The 25,220-nt window shown below is 37.9% G+C and overlaps 2 protein-coding genes across 3 annotated transcripts; both read left to right on the top strand.

The window, feature by feature from the left end:
* Window positions 1-331: 331 nt before the first annotated feature.
* LOC149017353 (KIN14B-interacting protein At4g14310-like) lies at window positions 332-4,960 on the top strand. 2 transcript variants are annotated; one of them, XM_089151686.1, is made up of 4 exons: window positions 332-2,491; window positions 2,986-3,181; window positions 3,260-3,602; window positions 4,125-4,960. In XM_089151686.1, exons 1-4 carry the CDS (start codon window positions 638-640, stop codon window positions 4,654-4,656), a joined length of 2,925 nt encoding a protein of 974 aa, XP_089007812.1. In that variant the 5' UTR covers window positions 332-637; the 3' UTR covers window positions 4,657-4,960. The 2 variants fall into 2 exon arrangements, with proteins under 2 accessions (XP_089007812.1, XP_089007811.1); XM_089151685.1 differs by having other exon boundaries at window positions 2,986-3,602.
* Window positions 4,961-13,772: 8,812 nt separating this feature from the next.
* LOC149017352 (long-chain-alcohol oxidase FAO2-like) lies at window positions 13,773-17,326 on the top strand. The gene is made up of 3 exons (XM_089151684.1): window positions 13,773-14,128; window positions 14,351-14,623; window positions 15,401-17,326. The coding sequence occupies exons 1-3, from the start codon at window positions 13,883-13,885 to the stop codon at window positions 17,132-17,134; spliced, it is 2,253 nt and encodes a 750-aa protein (XP_089007810.1). The 5' UTR covers window positions 13,773-13,882; the 3' UTR covers window positions 17,135-17,326.
* Window positions 17,327-25,220: the final 7,894 nt, after the last annotated feature.

The following is a 25,220-nucleotide window of genomic DNA, read 5'->3' as shown; positions in this document are numbered from 1 at the left end:
TAGAATCTATTTGAGTAAAAAAAATTTAAAAATATTTGATAACATCTGACTATCTGAGAAATTTTCCCAAGAATTTATAGATGGGTCGCTTCTTCTTAATGTGTGATGGAGAAGTGTTGAGAAAGGACAAACCTCAGTGTACAAGATCCTAGCTCGATTCCTTTTGCATCAAGATTCAAATTGTCGTAAATAGATCGGTCCATGATTCCACATTCTAAAACTGTGAAAAAGCTGCCAAAAACCAACCTGAGGGGGTTGCCCAGTTCACAATACACTAAGCCCAGATGAACTTCAGAGAAAAATAAAAAGCTGCTAAGAATCAATTCCTTTTTGGTTTAAAAACGTGAACCAAATTCAAAGGTAGAACCGACCGGAACTGGTTTTTTTTAAGGTTCAAACCATGCTTTCGGTCCAGTGAGCTTCGTGACTTTCGTCGACTCCTATATCCTGACCTCACCTATCCTGTCCAGTGACGTTGTCATTTGTAAGTTTGAAATTCAAATCCACATTTCGTTCTTCTCCCGCCGCAGAAACCACAAGATTTGAGCATTTCTGTTTTTCCCTCCGTTCGTTACATTTGAAAAATAATTGCTATCACATTCTCTCCATCTCTGTTCTCCAAGAAAGACAGAGAAAGATGTTATCGTCGACGACCGTTCGGCGAGTAAAGGAGCGTGGCGGCGCTGGAGGGAAGATAATGGCGTCAAAGACTCAGAAAACCCTAACGCCCTTTCCCGACAAGGAAAACGCTGGTAGCTGCAAAAAGATTGTCGGAAAAGAAAAGCCAAGATCGGTTTCTGCTACTAGGGTTCCGCCTGCTTCTCAAAAACCGCTGATTCGCTCGATTCCGATGTCACAGATCGACAAGACTGCCGGCCCAGCTAAGGATGGCGAGGGCCGTGTTCGATGTTCGACGACTTCCCTTGCCAGAGGTAAGAATTCGAAGCCAAACCCTTCTGATTTTGTTCGTATTCTTTCCGATATCAGGAAGGATCGTCTTTCTACTGGTTCCTCTTCGTCGACTAGATCGGTAAATACTGTAGAAAGTAGTTCAGTGGGTGGAACCAATCTTGTCTCAAATGGAGGAAAGGGTTTGAATGGGTTTAAGGTTACGGAGAGACATCAGCAGAACAGACCCAGTTCTAATCCAAATTCGAAGGACAATGAGCTCAAGGTTGTGGGAGGTTGTAGGAAGGTGGATTCAGGTAAAGACAACAGAAAGATGGATTCTTTATCAGCCTCCGAAGCAAAATCGAGTTACAGCTATTCTAGTGGTGTTGGGGCTTTAGATGATTGTAAAGAGAAAATTAATTTAAGCTCACATTTGATGGCTTCGGATGAAAAGGTTATGAATAGTTCTTCAGAAAGTAGTAAAGATAAATTTTATTTAGATTCAAGATCTCAAGTTTCAAGTGAGGTGATACCAAATAGGAAGAGTAGTTTGGATAACTATTCCAAAGGGGCGGTTGGAGTAGCTGCAGAAAGGTTTGTGAACGTTGGAAAATCCAGGGATATGGCTTGCCTTGATTCAAAACCCAAGCAAATATGTGAAAATACTCTCGCTGTTTCTGAAGTTTCAGAAATTTCGAAAGAGAAGATTGCAGTTGAAGGAAAAGGTGTCCGAGCAGTCAACAAATACCCTAGTAAGCTTCATGAGAAACTTGCTTTTTTGGAAGGTAAAGTCAAAAGAATTGCATCTGACATCAAGCGGACAAAGGAGATGTTGGATATGAACAATACAGATGCTTCAAAGATGATACTTTCTGATATTCAGGATAAGATTTCTGGAATTGAGAAGGCCATAGTTCATGTTGTAAAAGATGATGGCAGTAACCTAGATTCATCCAAAACAGTTGAGAGCAGCATTCCTCATTGCAAAAGCTTAGACAAAGCTGAAACTAAGCAATTAGAGCAGCCAAAAAGCTTGGCTAAAGACCTAAATCATGAAGAATTAGAAGCCAGGCTGTTCCCTCATCGCAAATTACTCAGAAGTCGAACATCAGTGTCCACAACAGGAAGCAGTCTAAATCATTTACAAAGTTCTCGAGAAGAGGCTAGTGAATCCAAGCCAGAAAATGGGTCATTGAGCCCCATTGATGAGAATCCTATTGCGTTGGAATTCTTGGCTTCACTGAACATAAACCAATCTAAAGTCAGCACACGGGAAGAGCATGCTGATTTAGAGTTTTCTGAAATTCAGGAAATGGATGGTTCAGCAACTCCGGAAGCACAGGATAACATCAAGATTGTGGATGGAAAACGTGACCTGGAGATCGAACCAACTTCCAGTGAAAGCCTTGAAGATTCTGATGATGAGGAAAATAGACCTGTAGCTGTAGAGGAAGAAGAAACCGATGATTCCTACTTTACTCGAATCCGAAAAATAGGACGCAAGACCGCAACTGGTGGATGGTTTGTGATGGAGGGTGAAGCAGTTCTTCTTGCTCATGATGATGGTTCATGTTCCTATTATGATATTACTCATGTTGAGGTGAGTGTCCACTCCCCTAACTAATGCTTTACTTTCACAAATTTATTTGACATTTCCCTTTTGTATTACCCCTAGCCTTGCATAACCCTTATATGAAGGGAATCTGTTTGCTAGAAATTTTGATAAAAGTTGAAGGGCTTATCTAATTTTTTAATTGTATTTTCTATTTCGTGTCAGAGTGAATATATATCTAGGTATGATTCTTCCTTTATCCTTGAGCCTTTATCCTTGATTTCAAGATAATGGCACCCCCCCAAAAGTAAAAAGAAATGAGATGGATTCAATTGAAGTTTCTTAGAACGTCTCAGTAAGCTAGACCCATGCTGTTCTTTCATGTTTTTCTCATTGTTTATACCTGTATTATCTATCTTTGTGCATGCAGTATTTAATTTTGTATATTATGCATGTATAGACTGAATATGCAAGGATGACAAGCAGGATTGTCCAGTACTTGGGTCTTTTATTGTACACTGATGGATTTTTCCTTATTGCAGGAGAAGGCTTTATTCATGCCCCCTGTTGGACTGTCACCCAACATGTGGGGGGATTGTTGGATGGTCCGAGCTCCTGATGGAGATGGTCATTCAAAAAAATACGTTGTGGCAGCATCAGCAGGAAATATCTTTGAATCAGGTTTTTGCTCTTGGGATTATTATACCAGAGATGTGCAGGCTTTCCACACTGAGGAAGGTAAAACCATATCTTCTTCGAGAACTGTTCTTGGTCAACTTCCCAACTGTGCTCATAGAAGAGGTGCTTTGTCCACAGTCTCGGACACTGAAGACCAGCAATGGTGGTACAAGCCGTGTGGTCCACTAATTGTCTCAACTGCCAGTGGTCGGAAGGCTGTTAAAGTCTATGATATTCGTGATGGTGAGCTGATGATGAAATGGGATGTACAGAGGCCAGTCTTGGAGATGGATTATTCTAGTCCTTTGCACTGGAGAAGTCGAGGGAGGGTGGTTCTTACTGATACAGAGAACATTAGTCTCTGGGATGTGAACTCACTCAACCCTAATGCGTTAGTGTCTGTTTCCTCAGCTGGTCGGAAGGTCTCTGCTCTTCATGTGAATAACACAGATGCTGAATTAGGTGGTGGAGTTCGCCAAAGGTGAAATGTTTTTTCACAAGTGTGTGATTTTTCTTTTTAATCTATATCCATTTGCATGCCAGGAAACTTCCGTCATTACTATTGCATGTCAAACACAAAGTATTATGAACCTTTTTTCTTATGAATCATCATTACCTAGAAAACCAATCAGGGGAAGATGGGTTAGTGATAAATGAAAGCACATTCTACACTGGGACCTTGAATGTCTTGTTTTAGCACATGGTTAATGGGTCTATTTTCAGTCCATGTTGATTAGTGTTATCCAAAGAGGTAAATTGAATCTTCATTATTGAAAGAAAAGGGGTAGCATTAGAATATGTGTAACTGTTTGTCTAATGATTTCTCTGCATCTTCTTGTTGTCCTCCCAAGGTAAATAAGTTTATTGTGAATGCGTTGTTTGCCTTGAAGGTATTAGTTACTATCTAGCCATACATAGGAAAAGAAATTAAAATGACCTTAGTTTTCAGAAGGTAGTAGAAGGTTCTTCTACAACTTTTGATTTTTTGTTTCTTGAAATGCAGGGTAAGTCCTTCAGAAGCAGTAGGAAATGATGGTGTGTTTTGTACTGGGGAAGGCATAAATATCTTAGATTTTCGTCTTCCATCTGGTGTGGGCCTCAAGTTATCCAAACTAGGGGTGACCGTCCAGTCTGTCTTCTCTCGTGGTGATTCCATTTTTCTTGGATGCACCAATACAAAACCAGCATTAAAAGAATCATCAAGATCACAAATTCAGCAGTTTTCATTGCGCAATGGAAGGCTTCTCAACACTTACGCACCTCCATATCGCCCTGCTTACTTCCATAGCACTGCCATTACGCAGGTATGGGGGAATTCAAAATTTGTGATGGGTGTATGTTCTCTGGGTATGTTCGTTTTTGATACCTTGAAGGATTATGGCAAGCAAACTATTCCTTCTGAGAACATCCATGAAGCTAGACACACTATTGGTCCAGATAACATGTGCTCTCCTTCTTTTGATTACTCATCTTCTAGGGTGCTTCTTATATCAAAAGATCGCCCTGCACGATGGAGGCATTTGATGTACCCTTAACTCTAGCTGTAACTGCTTTGCATTACCTTATATATATATATACAGTGGGAGTTCACTCTCTTTGTTGCTCAATTCTGCCTATTTTCTTTCTTAAATGTATTTGACAACATATCCAGCAAAGCAACCTGCTCAGTTGTGCTATTGTGACCTGTTTGCTGTGGGTTTAAACCTGGAAACATTTTTCTTTGAAGCAGGGTGTGAGGTTGTGCACATTTGCCCCTCTTCCTGATCCTGACTAAAATCCACTGCATTGAGGGTATCTTGTGGTAGAGGTCTATGCTCCCAAGGTGATTTTAGGCCTTTCTTCTTAATATGTGATGGAGAGATGCGAGAGGAACATTGACCTCTCCCTCGACAGGCAGCAGATCTGAACTCTAGAAATATGGGCTTCAGAGGTTGACAAATGGAGTTTGCACCATAAAAGAAAATCATTTCCCAGTCAAGTATGGAGCCTCAAATTTAAATTATCTTGAAACATTGTGAGGTTTTGAAGCTTATTAAGATTCGAAGGGATGATTATCATTCAAAGTCAATATGCCTTCCATTATGAAAGATGTAAATCATGCTGAGAGGTAAAGCAATGACAATTCTTTGTTGCACACCAAAGCAACAATTATATAATAATTTTTCATAGGGTTGGGAAGAACTAAGAAGGATTTGGGTGAAGGGAGTGACCAAGTAGGTAGGAATGTAGAATGGCTAGCTCTGACTTGTTTTAGTTCAAATGGTTGAAGTCAAGCCTTTTGAACCTAACATTAGTTAATCCCTTTCTGGGGCCGTTGCTCACACATAAACCACTTGTCTAAAACCATGGGACTAACATACCACTGACAGACTGCAGAAAATTTGTAGGTTGCATTTCTTTTCTCCCAAGGGAGACTCTGCTTCAAGGCGCTCCCACGGGGATAAACCAGGCTTTGTAGCCGGAATATCACCAGGAATGAAATGTGGTTTACCAAAAAAAAAAAAAAACCATAGGAACTTTTAAATGCCATGCCAACGGAATCTAATTTGTATAAGAACCCATACCCAGAATTTAATCATTTCATTTGGTTCTTTTATGTTTTGTTTCTAAAAGACCTTCAACCAAGAGTTAAAAAAAAATGATTTTTAATGAAATTAAGAGTGATTAAAAATTGTTTGTCTAACTCATGGACAAACCCATATGATGCGAACATTCTATATTGATCTCATTAATTAAGTTTTTGCTTAATAGAAGTACAGGTTGTGGGTAGCCAATATTCTAGATACCAAACTCATTTGGTAGGATTTTTCCAAATGACTTTTTTTCCTAGCTAATGATATAAAGTTGAATTTTTTCCCTTTCTATTGGACACATTTTAACTGTCTAGAGTTTCAAGTATTTCGACGATCAATCCCATAATAGGGTAAATTCAGTGCCGAAGGTTTCTGCAGAAGCAAGACCCGAAAGACAAATTGACTATTAAACCACATATAGGAAGCATGTTCTATCTTTAAGTTTAGTTTGCATCGCAAATTGACTATCAAGACGCGCAAGAAATCTCGATTTGTAAGGATAGAAGATTGTATTCTCTTCGTATCTGACCTTTCTGGAAATACATTGTGGATAAGTATAAGGGGATCAATTAAAAATCACAACTCACCAATGGCAATGGAACATCCACGTTAGAATCTCGTGTTCTTCTAGAGGGTGTCACTGGCTCTCCTGTCTCCACCAGTTTTGTAGTTGCTTTTTTTAGTGTTTTGAAGATTTAAATGCATTTGTCACCATCATGTCACACATCATATATAGGTATCACATACTTATAACAACTCTGAACTTGCTTTTAATTTGATTTGTAACTTTTGATGGCTTTTCTGAACATTCATGATTCACATTCACTGACTGACTCTAAAGCCCATTTCGACTTTAAAAACTGAAAATTTTCAAAAAATTCTATGAGAAATTTCAACAATACTGGATTGATTGAAAACACAGCCACACATAAAAGACTTAACGTTTGAGCAACAGCACTCATTTGTCTTATCTCAACTGTGGCCTCTCTGCCAGCTTTTTCGTCAATATAACAATTCTAATTCCTTTTGAATGTCTCTATGCTTGACCACTAATGGAACTGCGGTCGATTTGGGCCAGTTTAGGTGCACATCGACTACATTCTTAGGGGAGCTTTATATAAGTAGTATAGGCGAGACTTTACCCCTGGCACTGAGATGATTCGAATTCTGACCTCTTATGCAGAAGCTTTGGTCTTTTACCCTCGGAGTTCATTTGGTGGTAGTTATTGTTTGATTGGAATGGGGATATTCTACCCTCATTCTTTTAGTTTGGTAAGAGAGATTCTATACTCAGTGAAGGTAGAGGATATAAGAATCCGGATCATCTCCCCGTCAGTGCTCCCCCATGGCTTCTTGACCACAAAAACCAGTGGGTCCCACTGGTGGAAAAAAAGTTTTTTATTTTTTCAAAAAAATGTTTTTCACCGTGGGCCCCACTGCTCTTTGTGGTCAGGAAGCATCGGGGTCGCTGATCCAGACTCAAATGATAATACAGTTATGATGTTTCGTCATCATTTATTTAGTTGGAGTCTATCTTGTCAGTGTTTAAATGTGGGTTTTCGTCTTGAATGTATCATACTATCATTAAAAGGATGTTAAAATAGTGTGTTATCTAGAACTTGACTTATTTAACTATTTAGTTTTCTATTTAACCAATAGAAATAAAAAGGGGATATTTTCAAGCAACTCCTTGAGTTTTTTTTCCTAATATTAACACCACCCCTGAGTTATCCAATTTATCACTTAGATCGACCTCCTATTAGTTATTGTTTGATTGGATTAGGGATATTCTACCCTCATTCTTTTCGTTTGGTAAGAGATATTCTATACTTAGTGAAGGTAGAGGATAAGAATCCGGATCATCTCCCCGCCCCATGGCTTCTTGACCACAAAAACCATTGGGTCCCATTGGTGGAAAAAAGTTTTTTTTTTTTAATTTTTTCCAAAAAGTATTTTTCACCGTGGGCCCCATTGCTCTTTGTGGTCAGGAAGCGTCAGGGTCGCTGATCCAGACTCAAATGATAATACAGTTATGATGTTTCGTCATCATTTATTTAGTTGGAGTCTATCTTGTCAGTGTTTAAATGTGGGTTTTCGTCTTGAATGTATCATTAAAAGGATGTTAGAATAGTGTGTTATCTAGAACTTGACTTATCTAACTATTTAGTTTTCTATTTAACCAATAGAAATAAAAAGGGGATATTTTCAAGCAACTCCTTGAGTTTTTTTTCCTAATATTAACACCACCCCTGAGTTATCCAATTTATCACTTAGATCGACCTCCTATTAGCTATTATTAGCACCGTTAGTTTTTATTTATCTATTTCCAATACTACCCCCTTTTTTCACGAAGATAGATGGCAAAGGAGAATAAAATAAAATAAAAAAATTGTGTAAGAATAGAAATTGTAAAGATGCAAGAATGGAAGAAGATGAGTGGTTGCAGATAGTAAAGGTAGACAAAAACCGAGTCGACTGTAGCGTTTTTCATTTAAAAGTACTTGTGTCTTTTTGAAAAGTTTAATTTGCTTACATCATCACTGACTTCAATTTCTTAACAGTAAAACACATATTTTTTCCCATGAAATGTCTAATTGGTAAGTTGAATAACTTAGGAGATGACATTGATTTTATATAGGATAACTCAGGGACGGTTGTTTAGACCAACACGACAACAAATATAGCAGACATAAAGGCATTCAATAATGATATAATTTTTTATCTATAGAAAAAATGGTCGTTTTTGGTGACAATCTTCTATGTAAAGACAGTAAGACTAGAGAAGTTTTAGGCTCAAACCTCTGTCTCTCTCTATCTTTCTCTCTCCATCCCCTAGAAAACCCCAGTCTTTATGACTAGTTTGTAGTTGATAAGGAAAAAATAAATTAAAAAGTCTTACAAATTTTTTGACAATGATGTATGTAATTAATTAAAATCAAATCCTTTCTGAAACCTAAACGGTTTCATATTTGACTAGAGAACACTTTGCTGATACAGAGTGGCTCAAGAAGTTGAAGTAGTCCAAAACACTACAACTTGGATCAAATTAGGTGGGCCCATTTGATATTCATTTTGATTTGCAAGGTGGTAAACCTAGGGTTTATTCAATTTTGATATCTCAAGGCTCAGTCACCAGTCAAGTTTGGAGCCTTTGAACCCTAAATTGTGAATTTCATTAAAAGTCAAAAAAAGCAGATGAATACATACTAGTCAATGTCAATATGCAAAGTAAATTGGTGGGGGGTTAAAATTTTTTATTTGTTTTTTTAAAGTTTTTAAATTTTTTTCTTTTTACCCTAAAAAACAACAGTTCATCGAAAACAGGAGGACATGGATGAGAGAGTAAGCTACTGAAACCAACAAACTTTGGATCCAAAGATTGGAATTTGGCCAAATCTTCTCACTCGCTTGAGAAGAGGCCTTCCAGGCTAAGGATTCGGCAATGCTATTCACCTCCCTATGAACAAATACAACATCACATATGATCAAATCTACACATCATAGCCTCGTATATATGACTTTTTCAAGATTCAATAGCTATGATTTCCACTGTCTTTATAATTCTCGCCATTGGAGATCTAAAAAATACCACGTGTGACTGTCCTAGGGCCACATAAGAGATATTTGTACGGCAACAAACCATGACTCAATGGGGTTAGGTGAGTGTGGGGCGAGAAGAGCGATAATTCAATCTAGTAGGGCATAGATTCAGTGTGGTGATCATATCCAAATATATAGCGCATTTTAGGCATCCGAAACTTCATATATCCTTTAGTTTTGGAAAGCAAAATTTCATATATCGATAATATTTTTGTGTCTGGACATGTTTTTTTTTTTTTTTTTTTTTTTTGGTAGAAAACTAGATTAACTAGAATGAGACACAAGCTCTGGCTGAGGAACATGCTCCTTCAACCAGACAGTGGAATTATGCCAAACCAATGCTGTCTCAAGCACTAGGGCTTCCTGAGCCAAGGAATGAGCCACAGAGTTGGCTTCTTTTGTGTCTGGACATGGTTGTGCCACCTCTATAACCTAATACAAATTAACTTCTATTCCTACCTTTTTCCACTTTTTCCACTTTTTCTTATCTTTCTCCATGTCACTAAGGCCACCCTATAAATGCCTATCTTGAATGCAAAAACCACTTGCATTAAAATAAGGGGCAGTTTTAAATGCTAACAGTTGTTTCTATCTTTTAAGTTAGTTTTCTTTGTCTTACTTTCAAAAATGTTCTAATTAGTATAAAATCAAATTTTAAAAATAACTGATAGTGATTAGAGTAGTTATTGGTGTTTCTTTTGGTCATTCCTTCTCCCTTTTGTTCAATATAAATTTAAAATGATTTTTTTTTTTTGGGTAAGAAAGTTTGAAATGATAAGATCTAATAAATGAGATGAAGTATATGAACGAAATAAGAAAAAGATAGGTAAGTAGGTAACCCCATAAATTAAACTAATCACAAGTGGATCACAGAGGCTATCTTCTCCTTAAACAAGTTTTGCAATTAATAAGACTTAAAAAAGATCCCAAATTTCTTGGGTCAAATCCGTTTTATATTTCAAGATATGGTTGTAATTTATAAATCAAAAAATTACATGATTAGTTGTTTTTAGATATTTTTGTTTGGGACGAAAGTACGTACGTACAGAAAGTTTCAGTTAATAAAACTAGCGAAAACTGACTTTGGGTTACAAAACTTATCAAAACGGTGATTTTTCATCCCTTTGGAAGTTTTTATCAGTAAAACTAACTGTACCTATGAGTGTATATAATTATCGTGAAGGTGAGGTGAAGAGAGAGATAATCGTATCTAGTGAGACATAGTTTCAGTGCGGTGATCATATCCAAGCATAAAACGCACTCAATCATCTGAAACTTCATATGTGAATGACGTTTTTGTATCGAGGTATGATTGCTACCTCTATGACTTTACCGTGTTTTATCAATGCTAAAATTTTTAGATGAAAGAAAAAGTAGATAGGAATGAGAGAAGCAGGTAGGAATGAGCAAAGGAGAGGCTCTAAATTGAATTAAATTAGTATTTCACACGAAAAAACAAAGAAGGTGGCAATGGATGATAGCTTTCAAGTCTTGAAAACTAACACAACTTCTACCAACTATCTTTGTCAACGTCATAAAACTACTTTATGGAGAGTGCAAAATCCTCTGATTCAAGCTGATCGTTCCCTTATCTCCCCGCATTTACGAGTGTCAGGATACACTGCCCGACCGACACGGGTAGACTTGAGGCACTGATCAGCTAAGTTTTCTTGTCTTACTTCCAAAAAATATTCTAGTTAATATATATATAAAAAAAAACTAATTTTTAAAAACAATTGATAGTGATATCATGCAAGTTGGATTCTTGATAGAGACCCTAGATGTTGGGTGGGGGTTAGTATTTCTCTTTTTTTCCATATAAATTTGAAATGGTAGCCATTATTTTTTTTTGGTAGAACAGAATGTCATTTATTTAAACAGAGAAACCCCTGTTACAACCTACACCTAATTGATCAAACAGTAGACGCCAAAGAAGGGGGGGGGGAGGTGATAGTGAGGAAAACATTTTGTGATAAGTCACTCTCTTTTGCCAAAACATCGGCTACCAAATTTGCTTCACGATAGATATGGATGAAAAGTGATAGATGCAAATTGAAGTCTGAGTTCTTGGATGTCAGATATGATTGAGAATATCTTCCATGGTATTTCATGTGGATTTTGATGCAAGATGTGAACTAGTACCTAATTGTCAGTTTCCACTTCAAGCTCCTGTAAATGAAAACCACAGGCCCACAGTAAGGCTTGACGCATTTCCAGAGCTTCAATAGTTAGAATGTCTTGAGAATCGATCCCTCTACCAAATCAAAAGAGCATATTGCCCCCATAATCATGTGCAATGCCTCCAAATCCCGCAACTCTTCGATCCTTAAACAATGAACCATCCACATTTAATTTGATGCATTGAGGTATATGTGGTACCCAAATTGTAATGAGATAATTAGTGTGTATATGAAATAAGAAAGAGACATGTAACAATAAACAAATGAGTGGTTCAGGAGGCTCTCTTCCCCTTTATACTTTTTGCAACTAATACTTAAATGTCTCAATCTTTTTTAATGAAAACAAAATATAAATCATTATTATTATATATATATATATATATTTTTATTTTTTTATTTTTTTTTGAAATTGAGGTTCACTCGGACTAGTTTAGGCACACCTTGACTACTCTTCAAAGGGTAACTTTTACATATAATTAAATATAAGACAACAAATCATTCTAAACCCTAAAAATATTCGAAGTCTAAACTCCTGCATGAAAATATTAATTTCTTACCAACTAAACCATCCTTGAGGTTATTTACTTTAAAAAATTGATTGAATTGATATGATACTTCACCTTGTACTTGAAACTTGTAAACAATTTTGGTGTAATTGTCAGTAGAGCACCGACTGTAATTTAAGATTAAAGTATTAAAGCAACAATAATTGTTAGGATAAGACTGTGTATGTAAAATGTCACCCCTACCCTAACTCAGTTTGTTTGAAAACCTTCGACATCGAGTTTGTCCTTGGTTGTAACTTCTATCTAACTAAGGGGTTTTTTTTTTCTTTCTTTTTTTTTATGATAAAACCCCACTTTAATAATTTGAAAACCTTGGACATCAAGTTTGTCCTTGTTTGTAACTTGTATCTAACTAAGGGTGTCTTTTTATCATAAAACCCCACTTTAATATTTATTATAATAATAATCCCCTCTCCACTTTTCTTTCCATCTCTTAGTAACCTTTGACCACCGGCACTCAAATTCACTCTCCTTTGAGCTCTCCGCCAACAGTCAAAAGATTCACCCTATGACAAATGAACACTAAGTAGATTAAAAAAAGATATGAATATTATTTTTTGGGTAGCCAAGCATTCTATTGAAGAGGAGAAACATGCAAGGCCAAACAAAGCTCTAACAACCACGTAGAGGATAAAGACCAATCTCTATCTTCCCCTAAGTCGGGCCATCTGAATTAGGTGACTTCATTAAATCTCCTAAGAAGGTCCATTGCTTTAAAATTTAGAAATTTAGAAGCTATGACCTAAATATCATAGACAATGGAGAGACAATGAAAGCGACACACCACAAGAGATTAGTTTTTCTTTTTTCTATTTGTACCTCTCAAAGTAGGTGTCTAGAGTCTCTAGACTAAGGGTGTAAATTTGGTATTGAAACTTGAAAGCGAAACCCCCTAGAAAAAATTGTATGATCCTGACCCCTGACCCTGACCCGCAACGCTGGATGGTTTTCAATAATGATTTCTATTATAGTACCATATGCTAGCATTTCTAGGTATGGTAGCGACATTATATATCATTTCATGCCTCATATGATTTCTCTACCATTTATAAATCAAAATTGTATCAAGATAACATGGTACTTCTAACGTGGCAGTGCAGTTACTATTTGTAAATGTAAATACGAAAAAATGGTATGATACGGTTTCAGTTTCGAGTATTGCTTTTCTACTAACTTAAAGATATTGTTAGAGCAAAGCCTTGGAAACCGGGGTTGGCAAAAAAAATAAAATATAGCAAAGCCTTGGAAACCGGGGTTGGCAAAAAAAATAAAATATATTGTCTAGGCCTTTGGCCAACTATTCCTGTAAAAATATTGTTGGGGATTATTTTCAAATGCATAATGAATGGTATTGTGAGATCCAAACTTGTTTTCTATCTCTTTGGGGCAAAAACATAAAGATCTAATTTTAGAGTTTGCCTTGTTATTCTTCTGTAGATATGAATTTCCACAGCTGATTAATAGAAAAGCTTTAACCATCAGCACTTTATTTGGCAACCATATCCAAAACACATGACTTCAATAGAAAATCTACTAATAGATGATAAAAAAAAAAACTAATATTTTATGTCATATTACAATTAAGGATCGTATTACTCCAAATTTGACTCGTATTACAACTTGGACTAGACTTTTAATTTTTAGACTCTTTCAAAGAATTTGTTATTTTTGGTTTTTGATTTGTTTCTGCTGCTTCTTCTTTTTTTATTTCTCTTGAGATATGAAGATTGGGTATATATATAGTAGATTCATAGTTGAGATAGAATTCAGAGAGAACGCGAAGAACAAAAGGAGATCAGGGGAGAGGAAAAAGAAGAAGAAGAGAGAGAGAGAGAGAGCATTATGGAAGCAGAGGAAGGAAGAACCAGGGAATGCCACCCTCTGTTGAGTGGTGGGAAAAGGGTTCAAAATTATAACCATGGCCTCTCATCATCTCAGAAGGAATCACTCACTGCAATCTGTGAGACTTTTGTTCCTTCTATAACTTCTGAAGATCCTCTCCATGTTGGCAGCAAGGAAGTACCCTCAAACAAGTCCATTGAATCCTTCTTCAATTCTTCTGCCTCTCACAAACCAATCCCTGATGAGGTAATAATTCGTAAATTCATTGGTTTCCCAACCAATTTTTTCACCTCTAATTCTGCTTAATCTTGTTTTGAGCTTCTGGGTTCAAACTGAATTGGGTCGAATTTCAAAACTTGTACAACTGGGTTCTGGGTTTCTGTCATTCCTGTTCGGTAATCTTGTTGTGTCAGAAGTAAAATTCGAAAATTTCTAATGGTTTTGGGTGTTTTCTTTTATGGAGAACAGGTTGCAGAGCTTCTTGCGAAGAGGGCTCCACCAGAAGGTGTGGTGTTCGTTCGGATTGTGCTGTGGCTTCTATCAACCAGATTGGGGACTCTGTTTTTATGTGGGATGCTCTGTTTAGCGTGGAAATGGCCATTCATTCACAAATTCTCTGAAATTCCATTGGAAAAAAGAGAATTGATTCTGAAGAAATGGTCAACAGAGAGATTTTTCGTCCCTCTTAGAGGAGCTTTTTTGATTACCAAAATCTTCTGCATCTTCACATTCTTCTCACGGGTAAGCTTACTCACCCACCATGATTATTCCTCTTCTCTCTTTTATCATCTGTTCATAGAATTTGGTTAGTTTCTGGTTTTAGTTATTATTATTATTATTATTTTCTGAATCCTAGAATAGAAAAGGTTGGTTCTGCATCTACTTCCAAATTCCAGAAGCATTGTTGTCAGATTCTGCAAATATCCATTGAGTTGTCGTTCTTATCTTATCTGTAAATGGAAGAATTTTCTTACAGTTTCAATTTCAAAAATTCCTATACATCCTCTTAAGAAAAAGGATTCGCTGGTAGAGACTGTCATTTTCATAGTTAGCTAAGTAGTTGAGCTAAGTATATTGAGTAACATGAAAGGAAGGAGTGATAATTTAGAAAAGAAAATGTTTCCAGAAGGCAAGGAAAATTAATTTTAAAAATAAAAAAAATTATTTTCAAAACCCTGGGACTCTGATTAGTATCATAGAGCATCCTTTTTATAAATCCAAAAAAAAAAATTTGAATCCATTAGTTTGGCAGTATATGAAATACTGAAATACGGCAAGGGACTCTTTACTTTTGATTTTCTGCTCTGTAGACAGTAACTGATGACCAAATAATTTATTGTCTTTTCAATCAAAACAAAAGAGTGGTTGTGAAGTAGAGAAGATTATGAAACTTTTTGACATTAATTAGAAAGTCATGTAGGGTTGAAGTTTTTATGCACTTTGGTGGTTCTTTATGGAATTGCAGAAGAGTGGGGTTTACAAGGTTTTAATTTTTCTGTTCTTGTGGCCTTGTTGCAGACTGATGAAAAAACAAAAAACCCAGCCTGGGATGCAATGGGATATCAACTAGAGACTAATGAGAAGTCAAGCAGAACCCAAAGGAGAAGGCCTCTTGAGAAAGGAATAGTAGAAACTAAGCAAGAAACTGATTCAACCCTTGTTAGATCACTAACAGAAAAAGGCTTGAAAGTCATAGAAGAACAGAACCATTACAATATTGAATGTGATGTAGCCATTATTGGCTCTGGTTGTGGTGGAGGAGTTGCAGCTGCTGTTCTTGCAGCTTCTGGGCAAAAGGTTGTTGTCCTTGAGAAAGGGGATTACTTTGTGCCTAAAGACTATTCATCTCTGGAGGCTCCCTCAATGGATCAGCTATACGAAAAAGGCGGGTTTCTAACATCTGATAATGTGGAAATGCTGGTGGTTGCAGGGGCAACAGTGGGTGGTGGTTCAGCTATAAACTGGTCTGCCTGCATCAAAACTCCTGATTCTGTGATCAAGGAATGGGCTGTGGATCACAGGCTTCCAACCTTTGCCAATGCTGACTATCATGCTGCCATGGACACTGTGTTTGATAGGCTTGGTGTTACAGAGACATGTACAATGGAAGGAATCCAGAATCAAGCTCTCCGTAAGGGTTGCGAGAAGATGGGGTTGAAGGTTGACTATGTTCCTAGAAATTCCTCAGAGATTCATTACTGTGGCTCCTGCTGTTTTGGGTGTAAAACAGGGGAAAAGAAGGGGACTGATTCAACTTGGTTGGTGGATGCTGTAGATCATGGTGCAGTGATCATAACTGGATGCAAAGCCAAGAAGTTCATATTGGGAAGAAATGATGAGCTGAATGGAACTAAAAAGTTGAAGTGCTTGGGAGTAATGGCCACAACTGTGGATAAGAACATCACCAAGGAGCTGCACATCAAAGCTAAGGTAACAGTATCAGCTTGTGGGTCACTCTTGACACCACCTCTGATGATCTCAAGCGGACTCAAGAACCCAAATATAGGCAAACATCTTCGTCTCCACCCTGTTATAATGGGTTGGGGATACTTTCCAGAGTCAACCTCAGATCTCAAAGGTAAAGCATATGAAGGTGGTATAATCACATCTTTGAACAAGGGAGTGGATGAGAACACGAATGTCACTAAGTACATCATAGAAACTCCTGCATTAGGTCCTGCTTCATTCGCTTCGCTGACACCTTGGTTATCTGGACGTGACATGAAGGAAAGGTTGATGAAATATGCGAGGACCTGCAACATCTTTGCACTAGTCAGGGATCAGGGATCAGGGGAGGTGAAGGCTGAAGGGAAAATAAGGTATTCACCTACTAAAATAGACAAAGAGAACCTCACTGCAGGATTGCGGCAGGCCCTGAGGATTTTGATTGCTGCTGGAGCTGCTGAGGTGGGTACCTTCAGAAATGATGGGCAAAAGATCAAATGTATAGGGACAGAGGAGAAGGATTTGGAGGAGTTTTTGGATACAGTTTCAGCATTGGAAGGTCCAATGGCAGGTAAAGAACATTGGAACACTTACTTTTCTGCCCATCAGATGGGTAGTTGTAGGATGGGTGCTACTCCTGAAGAAGGAGCAGTTGATGACAATGGTGAGAGTTGGGATGCCAAGGGTCTTTTCGTATGTGACGGAAGTGTTTTGCCTACTGCAGTTGGAGTCAATCCCATGATCACCATTGAAGCTGTTGCCTACTGTCTGTCCACAAAGCTTGCTGAGTCTATGAAGAAGGTCTAATTAGTTTCTCCAGGGGAATAACTGACCTTTATCCTTATTTTCTCTTTTGGGTGGGGATATTACATATGTAATGCTTAGGAAGTTAGCTGAACAGATGTTCTAGTGGAAATAAGCAACCATGGTGTATCAGACTGATTACTTGGTGTAAGGTTCAACTCAATTCATAAATAATTGTAACAATGTGAATGTAAATCATCTTCCTCTTTTTCAAGTTTCCATTATTTGTCATTCTTTGTTCTCGTGTAACCTCTCTGACAAATATGGTTGTGTATGTATTGGTTTAGAATACAATAAATCTAATTCTCCAGTAATAAGCACTGTAAGTAATTCAAACAGAAGTATTAGCATGGTTCAACAAGATCACTATGAGATAAGATTTGCTTAACTATCAATGAAGAATAGAATTACAGTCACACATCTATCACTCCTCTCGGATCGATAACAGGGACCTCACAGCTCTCTCATATCAATGGAAAAACCCTCACTACAAATACAAAGCAAAACCCTTTACAAGTAGTTTACCTAAATTACCTTAAAACCCTAACAAGTTTCAGTTTGTCACGGCTCCAGTAACAAACAGCACAAATATTTCCCATGCACCATACATGACCCAAAAGTCCATCTGCTCAATCCAGCCAGAACCCCCAAGGGTCTCTTTGAGTTCCAGAAAAGTATAAGAGAAGGATCAACTGATGGCAACACAAATCATTGACTAGGTCGTCAAATTTTGCAACCATTCAGTGAAAAGAACAAAAAGCTAGCTTAATTGAGTAATCTCTCTGGATCTTCAGTTAAGAAGAAAAGAACTTCTAATTTTTTTTACTACAAGTTAAGAAGAAATGTTTCTTTTTTGGTGGAAAATAAGTTGTGAACATGTTTCATTAATCATGTAGACAAAAAGGCTTAACAGAACCAAGTATGAGCAAGTAATTCCCTCAGCTTGCTGTCGCTTTAACTGCTTTCTCAGCTGCATCATCAAGATCTTCAGCAGTGATTAGTGTCAATCCACTTTCCTAGAGATCCATTTGTAATGAGAAAAACAGTCAGTCCTATCACCAAAAGCATACACTAGTATTCATCTCTTCTTCAAAAATAACTTGTCATATTTTCTTGTAGATGAATAAGTTGTCATGAATGATCAGAAGGAGCACCTGTACCAGAAACTAGACTAGGTTTCACATTTACCTTCAAAATTCTCTTCCCTTGATCCACATTGGTGCCCTCAAGACGTACAACAACAGGGACTTTTAATGCAACCTTAGGAGAAGAAAAAAAAAAGGGAACAATATGTTAAAGCTTTTATAACTACCAAAGACAAGAATTTATTGCAAATTTATTTAATTTTGTCAAATACAATTACCACAGTTTAAAAAGAAAAAGAATCCAAGAAACGGTTTTACAGGAATCATACTTCTGAATACTAGAATTGGGTTATACAAAATTATCTATTTTATTAATGGATAATAGTTCAGAAAAGGGGGGATACCGCACAAATGCAAATATAAGTACCCAAATCCCTTCAAATGCATAGCAATACATCACCTGTTTGGCAGCATTGACAATCCCACTTGCTATTACATCACATTTCATGATCCCTCCAAAAATGTTAACCAAGATAGCTTTCACCTTTTCATCAGATGTCAGTATTTTGAATGCCTCCACAACCTGCTTACTAATAACAGTAAATATCAATAAGAACAGACACAAATCTTAGTAAAGTATCAACCTACATCTTCTTTAAAGCACCATACTAAGATCAAGGGGTGAAATTTTGGTCATCTCCGTACCAAAATCCCATAATCTTTTATTCAGATTTCGGTGGGTTTTTTGGATCATCTTGGCCTGGTTTTTGGTGTCCAGCCCAAATTGAGGCCAATAAACATACCAGGAGGGTTATTTTCACCAAAAACCTAACCCATAGTGGTGTTCTTGATAGTTACATGCTCGGCTGTATATGGGCAAATTGGTTGTATGGAAGATGAATTTTAACCAATCTAAATATGGAAAAGAGGTAAGAAAACGCTAAAATCTTCACTAAACTGCAACAAAAAAGACAACTAAAATTCAGTATACAATTAGACAATACAAGTGTAGAAGTCAGAAGTCAATAGTACATGGTTAAAATAGTATAACTGTGCAAGATAACAGTATATGAATGAATTACAAAGTACAAATTTACAATACAGATCACACCTATGAATAACCTAATAATAGCTGTTGTGCTGTGGTGGCTCCGTCTTTTCAGCCCTGTAGGCCTACCTCTACGAACAGTGGACATACTCAGCCCACGTCTTCAAACCCATGTAGTGCTTTGTATGGTTGGACATTGCCCTTATGTAGGCAGCATCATCCTCATAAAACAGCCAACCCATCTTAAAAAAAGTGTCAAAGGGTAAGGACTCTGTGAAATTTCAGAAAATTTGCCAAGATTTCGGCAATTTTTAAAACTTTTTTATTTCACTGAGGCGAAATTTCGCCTCATTTCATGGAAAAAGTAGTACCATGACTAAGATCAAGGGCGACAAAGGTTGATGACTTTAATGATTCCCCATAAGGTCAATAGAAGACCCTACACAATGAAAGAAAAGAAAGGGAGAAGCAAGTCTACATACCAGAAATCCAGTAGTAAAAAATCCAACTATCACACCATCTGCCAATATTTTCTTCTTTGAAAAAAAAATCAAAATATTGGAGAAACTGAAAGAGGGACTGAAATGTAAACTTATGATCATCCTTGGGTCGGATTGCCTAAATATACTGCAGGAGCTCTGAACCCAAAGCTAAAAAAATACACTGCCACTTCATATGAAACATAACAAGATTTTACATTTTAATGCATATGATGGGTTTAGCACATATCATTTCCTAAATGTGTTTTTTACGCAAAATATCAGGTGTCTAGGACATCCCTAGAGGTGATAAGATCTGTCATGATTGGAGTGCAAGATGAGATACTACTATCAGGGCTTGTCCACATATGCATCTTTCGGCAGGTCAGAGGTGGTCTCATCTCATGTGGCTGTTCTTCAGATTCAACACATAATGGGCCCCACTTTTGCCTAGTACCATTAAGTTGAACTTTGACAGTTGTTCTTTTGGAAATCCAGGTCTAGCTGAGATTTGTGGGATTGCCAATTCTAACAAGTGGGCAAAGTTAACATTATTGAAGGATGGATGAAATCTTTTTTGAATGTCCTAGGGAATAATAACTTCCTCATATGATACTCAAAACCAGAGAACTTTCTTAAGGAGCCTCTCTCTATCATGGAGAAAGGGATAAGGAATTTCAGTGACAGAGACACTTCAGCTGGAGGGGGTGGGGACATCTAGGGAATCTTTGTATGGAAGAACCTCCCAGTATGTTGTTATTTTCTTCTATTTACTTGCGTAGCCTTCATTATACTAATTTTGTATATTGTCAATAAAATTTTGTGTGTTTTAAGAATGCAACTCATTACCTGGCCTTCTGAGGCATTCCCACCAACATCTAGGAAATTGGCAGGAGTTCCACCATGCAACTTAATAATATCCATTGTAGCCATTGCCAACCCAGCACCATTCACCATGCAACCGATTTCTCCGTCTAAGCCAATGTAATTCAAATCTGCTTCGCCAGCAGCAACCTGTCAAAAGAATGAAAATCAACATAACAAGAAACTCAAACCTCTCTCTCTCACACACAACTTTACATCTCTTAACTTCTAATAAAAAATAAAATTAAACTTAAGTTTCCTAGCTCTAATTTCCTGCAATAATTGATAAACAGCAAGAGGGGAAACCCGCAACACAAAAGGATCTCATGCCCGCAAATCTCCTAATAAAGTTCTTTAATAAACTGAGAGAATTGCCCAAAACTTCAACAGAAAAATAAAACAACATATTTTTGCAGTAAGCTGTTTCTTTAAGCCCCGCTCTTTTCAGAAAAATGACAAGAATAATCAGTTCTACACAGTAGAACAAGAAAGAACATGAAGGAGGACCTTGAAAAGGCCAATCAAGATCGGATATAGCTGGTTTTTTTAGCTTCTCTTCTCAAGTCAAGGCTCCATCCTAGGTAAGCCAAGCAGTTCCTTAACTAGGAGAGTGACCAGATCTCAAAGGTCTTATCCTTAAACAATCTAGTCTTTCCTCCTGAACCTTGCTCAAATAGGAAAAATAGCAAAAGCATTTTAGTGAGAATCCATGATCCAAGGTTTCATTCAAGAGGGGACGACACTTCACTGCTCCATTTTGAAAAGAATTGCAACATCTAGCTTTTGGTAAAAAGAAATTTCTAACTGCTATTTGTAAATAGGTCCTCTGACCACAGAACTTGATGTATGAAAATTGCAAGTCATCCCCAAACTTTGAGTCAGCAGGCATTTTGATGAATCAAATGAAGAGACTGTACCTCTCGAGGATCCTCCTGGGATGTATCACGAAGAGCAAATATATCTTTGTGGCGGAAAGCAGCATTATCATCAAAGTTCAACTTTGCATCAGCAGCTACTAACTGATTATCAGCAGTCTCGGCAATAGGATTGATCTGTCCGTGGAAATTCAGATATAAAGAAGGCATAAGCAAAGATAACGGAAAAAATAGAACAAGAAAATAACTAATTGAATACTGTAAGATAAAGAAAGAAGTGCATGCTCACCTCCAAAAGTGTGCAGTCACACTCGCAGAAAAGGTTGTATAACTTCTTCTCTTGTTCCTTGGAAGAATTTTTGGGGGGGGGGGGGGGGGGCAAACCCTCCACAACTTTTGGGGTTTTTTTTTTTGTGTTGTTTGTTAAAAAGGGTGGGGGGGGGGGGGGGGAGAAAAAGAAGTTGTAAATTTTAATTTTATGTGGGGGATGGAATAAAAATAAAAGGGAAGGGTAAGGGTGGGGGGTTGTGAAAAATAAAACTTTATTTTTTGTTTTTGTTTTTTTTGTGGTTTGTTTTGTTTTGGGGTTTTTTTTTTTTGTTTTGTGTTTTGTGTGTGGGGGGGGGTGTTTTTTTTTATTTTTTTATGATTTTTTATTATAAATTTCTTTTTTTATTGTGTTTAAATTATAATTTTTTTTATTTTTTTTTAATGACTAAAATGGTCATTCTATATCTCTCGGTTTGAACCAGCAGTTGCACGATCCGACCAGGTTCGATACTTAGTAAAGTTCGACCAGGCGGTTCATGGTAGGACCGATCAGAGTGATAAACAGCATCCACCTAACAGGATAAGAAACCTCACAAGGGTAGAGTCCTACCGACCAACAACCACAGAGGAGTTCCAGTTAGGTTAAAGAACTCTCCCAAAGAGTTACTCTCCTATGGCAACTCTCATTAGAGTCATATTCCAAATATAACTCCATCACTATACTCTATATAAACACCTCAGGTAAAACACTATGAGGCAGGTATTCATACTTCTTGTGATCAATTACTTGAATTCTCTATTGAGTAGTTGAGATCATATTATTGGTACTGACTTGTTCGTCGGAGACGTACCTCGACCCCCAAAGGTCGAGCTCGTATCTTGCAGGTTCGTGACAGGGAAGGACGAGCGAGATTCCGTATCAACAATTGGCGCCGTCTGTGGGAACTGCATCAAAAAGTCATGGTGCGATCGAAAGTGAAGGCTGTAAACCAGAAGGAGGTAGAGGATGATGCTTCGAAGGGAATTCCTCAACCTGAAAAATCGGTAATTCCCGACCAGGTGGAAATTAATTCCGACCAGGTGGAGATAAATACCGATCAGGGGAAGAAAAACCCCGAGCACCCGAATCATGGAGCATTAGCAAATCAAGTTGAGACACTCCAGAAGGAACAAATAAAGCTTCGGGAGGAATTATCCTCCATGAATGAACTACTCAGGATGGCCGTGGGTCATATAATTGCCCCTAATGCAGATCCTAAAAATACTCAAAAAATATTGGAGGGAAGCAAGAATAACCACTCGGTCCTTCCTGATCGAACGCCTCGACCATCTCTAGAAGACGGACAGAAGTCAAAAGAGAAGGTAGGCGAAAAATCCCGGGCATCTGAGAAAGAAATTCCAAATAAAGATCCTCTGTTCAATGAAGATCATGATCGTGGAAGTAGCAACGATCCTCTCAAAGAACCAAAAAACAAGAGGGTTGAGTCCGGACCGAACAAGCGGGAAGATCGTTTGAGCAAACAAATCAAAGAGTTAGACGAGAAGGTAAACAAGTTAAACGATCCAAAGAAAGAAGAGCTATATGCTTTTCTAAAAGAGGATCCTTTCATCCAAGCTATCTCTGAGGCGGAAATACCAAAGAGTTTCAAGTGCCCAACTTTCATATTGTTCGATGGATCGCAATGTCCAAAACATCACATCACTCGCTACAGATCGACCATGTCAATTTATAAGCATAATGAGGCAGCCATGTGCCAAAGTTTTGCAGCCTCTTTAACTGGTTCCGCATTGGACTGGTTCCTGGCATTGCCAAGCGGTTCGATTATGAGTTTCGATCAAATGGGACGAGTGTTTGTGCAGCGTTTCCAAGGAGGAGTCGGATTGAAGAAAAGAGAAGATACTTTGTTTTCTATAAAACAAGGTAGAGCGGAATCTATCCGAAGTTTTCTTCGGAGATTCAATAATCTTACCATGCAAATTGAAAGCATGGACGAGAAAATTGCCTTTCATGCGTTATACCAAGGAATTACTCATGAAGGATTGCTAGAGCGGCTGCTCCAAGATATGCCAAAAACATATGCGGAACTAAGTGAAAGATGTCACAAACAAGCGAGAGATTTCGGAAACCATAGAATCTCGAAAAAAGAGAACCAAGGGTCGAAAGAAGAAGCGATCGAGAAAGGGTTCAACCGACCAGGATGTTAGGGATAAGCTCGACCAAGAAAGGACGAGCAGAATCTCCAAAAAGCGGGGAGATTAGTAATCTTCCACCACCGAATACAAGAATATCCGAAATCTTGATGCAAATAAAAAATCAAGGACATATGAAGTGGCCGGATAAAATCCGAGCACCGCCAGAAAGCGTGATAAACGAAAGTATTGTGACTATCACAAAGATCACGGCCATTGGACGGACGATTGCAAAAATCTAAAGACGGAGATAGAAAACTTAATCTCCCGAGGACACTTAAAGAAATATATCCAATCTAAAGAAGATGGCCGACCACATGACAACCCTATCCCGAAGAGAGAAAGGTCGAGCCACGGAGAAGAAAGAAGAAGTCCGGCCAAACGCCGACCTGAGGCGGATGAAAAACAAAGAAAAAGATCTCCAGTCTATACTGTATTTGGTGGTCCGACAGAAGAATCAAATCGACAAGCAAAAAGAAAAGTACGATATATTGGGAATACTGAAACCCATAAAAATATATCTACTGAGCCAATAATTTTCTCTTCCGAGGATCTAAGGGATATCACAATCCCTCATGATGATGCCTTGGTAGTCAAAATTCTCCTGGAAGGAACTGAAATTCATAGAGTGCTGGTAGACACTGGATCGTCAGCAGACATATTATCTTTAGATGCGTTCAAAAAAATGAAGCTAAATGAAAACATGCTCGTCCCATGCGAAACCCAGCTTTATGGTTTCACGGGATCATCAACCCGAGCAGAAGGAACGATCCGATTAGAGCTACGGGTTGGAGAGCACCCGCGGGATAGAATCATACAGACTAATTTTATGGTCGTACGAGATTTATCAGCATACAATGCAATCATAGGACGACCAACCCTCTGTGCACTTGAAGCAGTGGTCTCCTCGCTACACATGAAGATGAAATTCCCGACCACTAAGGGAATTGGAGAATGTTTAGCCGACCAGAAAAGTAGCCGGCAAAGTTACAATGACTACATGCGGAAAAAGAAAAGAACGAAGTCAACCATGACCATTGAAGTTAGAGACGACCGCGATGAAGAAACCTTGCAAAGAGCTGAACCGGTGGAAAAACTAGAAAAAATCCACTTCAATCCCGGCCAGAATGAGCAAGGCACCATGATCGGTTCCGAGCAAGAAGCAGAATTCAAATCAGAACTCACTGAGTTTCTAAAAAAGAATTCGATGTTTTCGCTTGGTCGGCTGAAGACATGCCGAGGATCGACGGGGAGGTGGGTGAGCATAAACTCTGTATT

Source organism: Hakea prostrata, chromosome 4 (genome assembly GCF_041222555.1).
Source record: "Hakea prostrata isolate BN-2017 chromosome 4, UWA_Hpros_2, whole genome shotgun sequence".
NCBI classification, from domain to species: domain Eukaryota; kingdom Viridiplantae; phylum Streptophyta; class Magnoliopsida; order Proteales; family Proteaceae; genus Hakea; species Hakea prostrata.
This window is presented reverse-complemented; position numbering and strand designations above follow the sequence as displayed.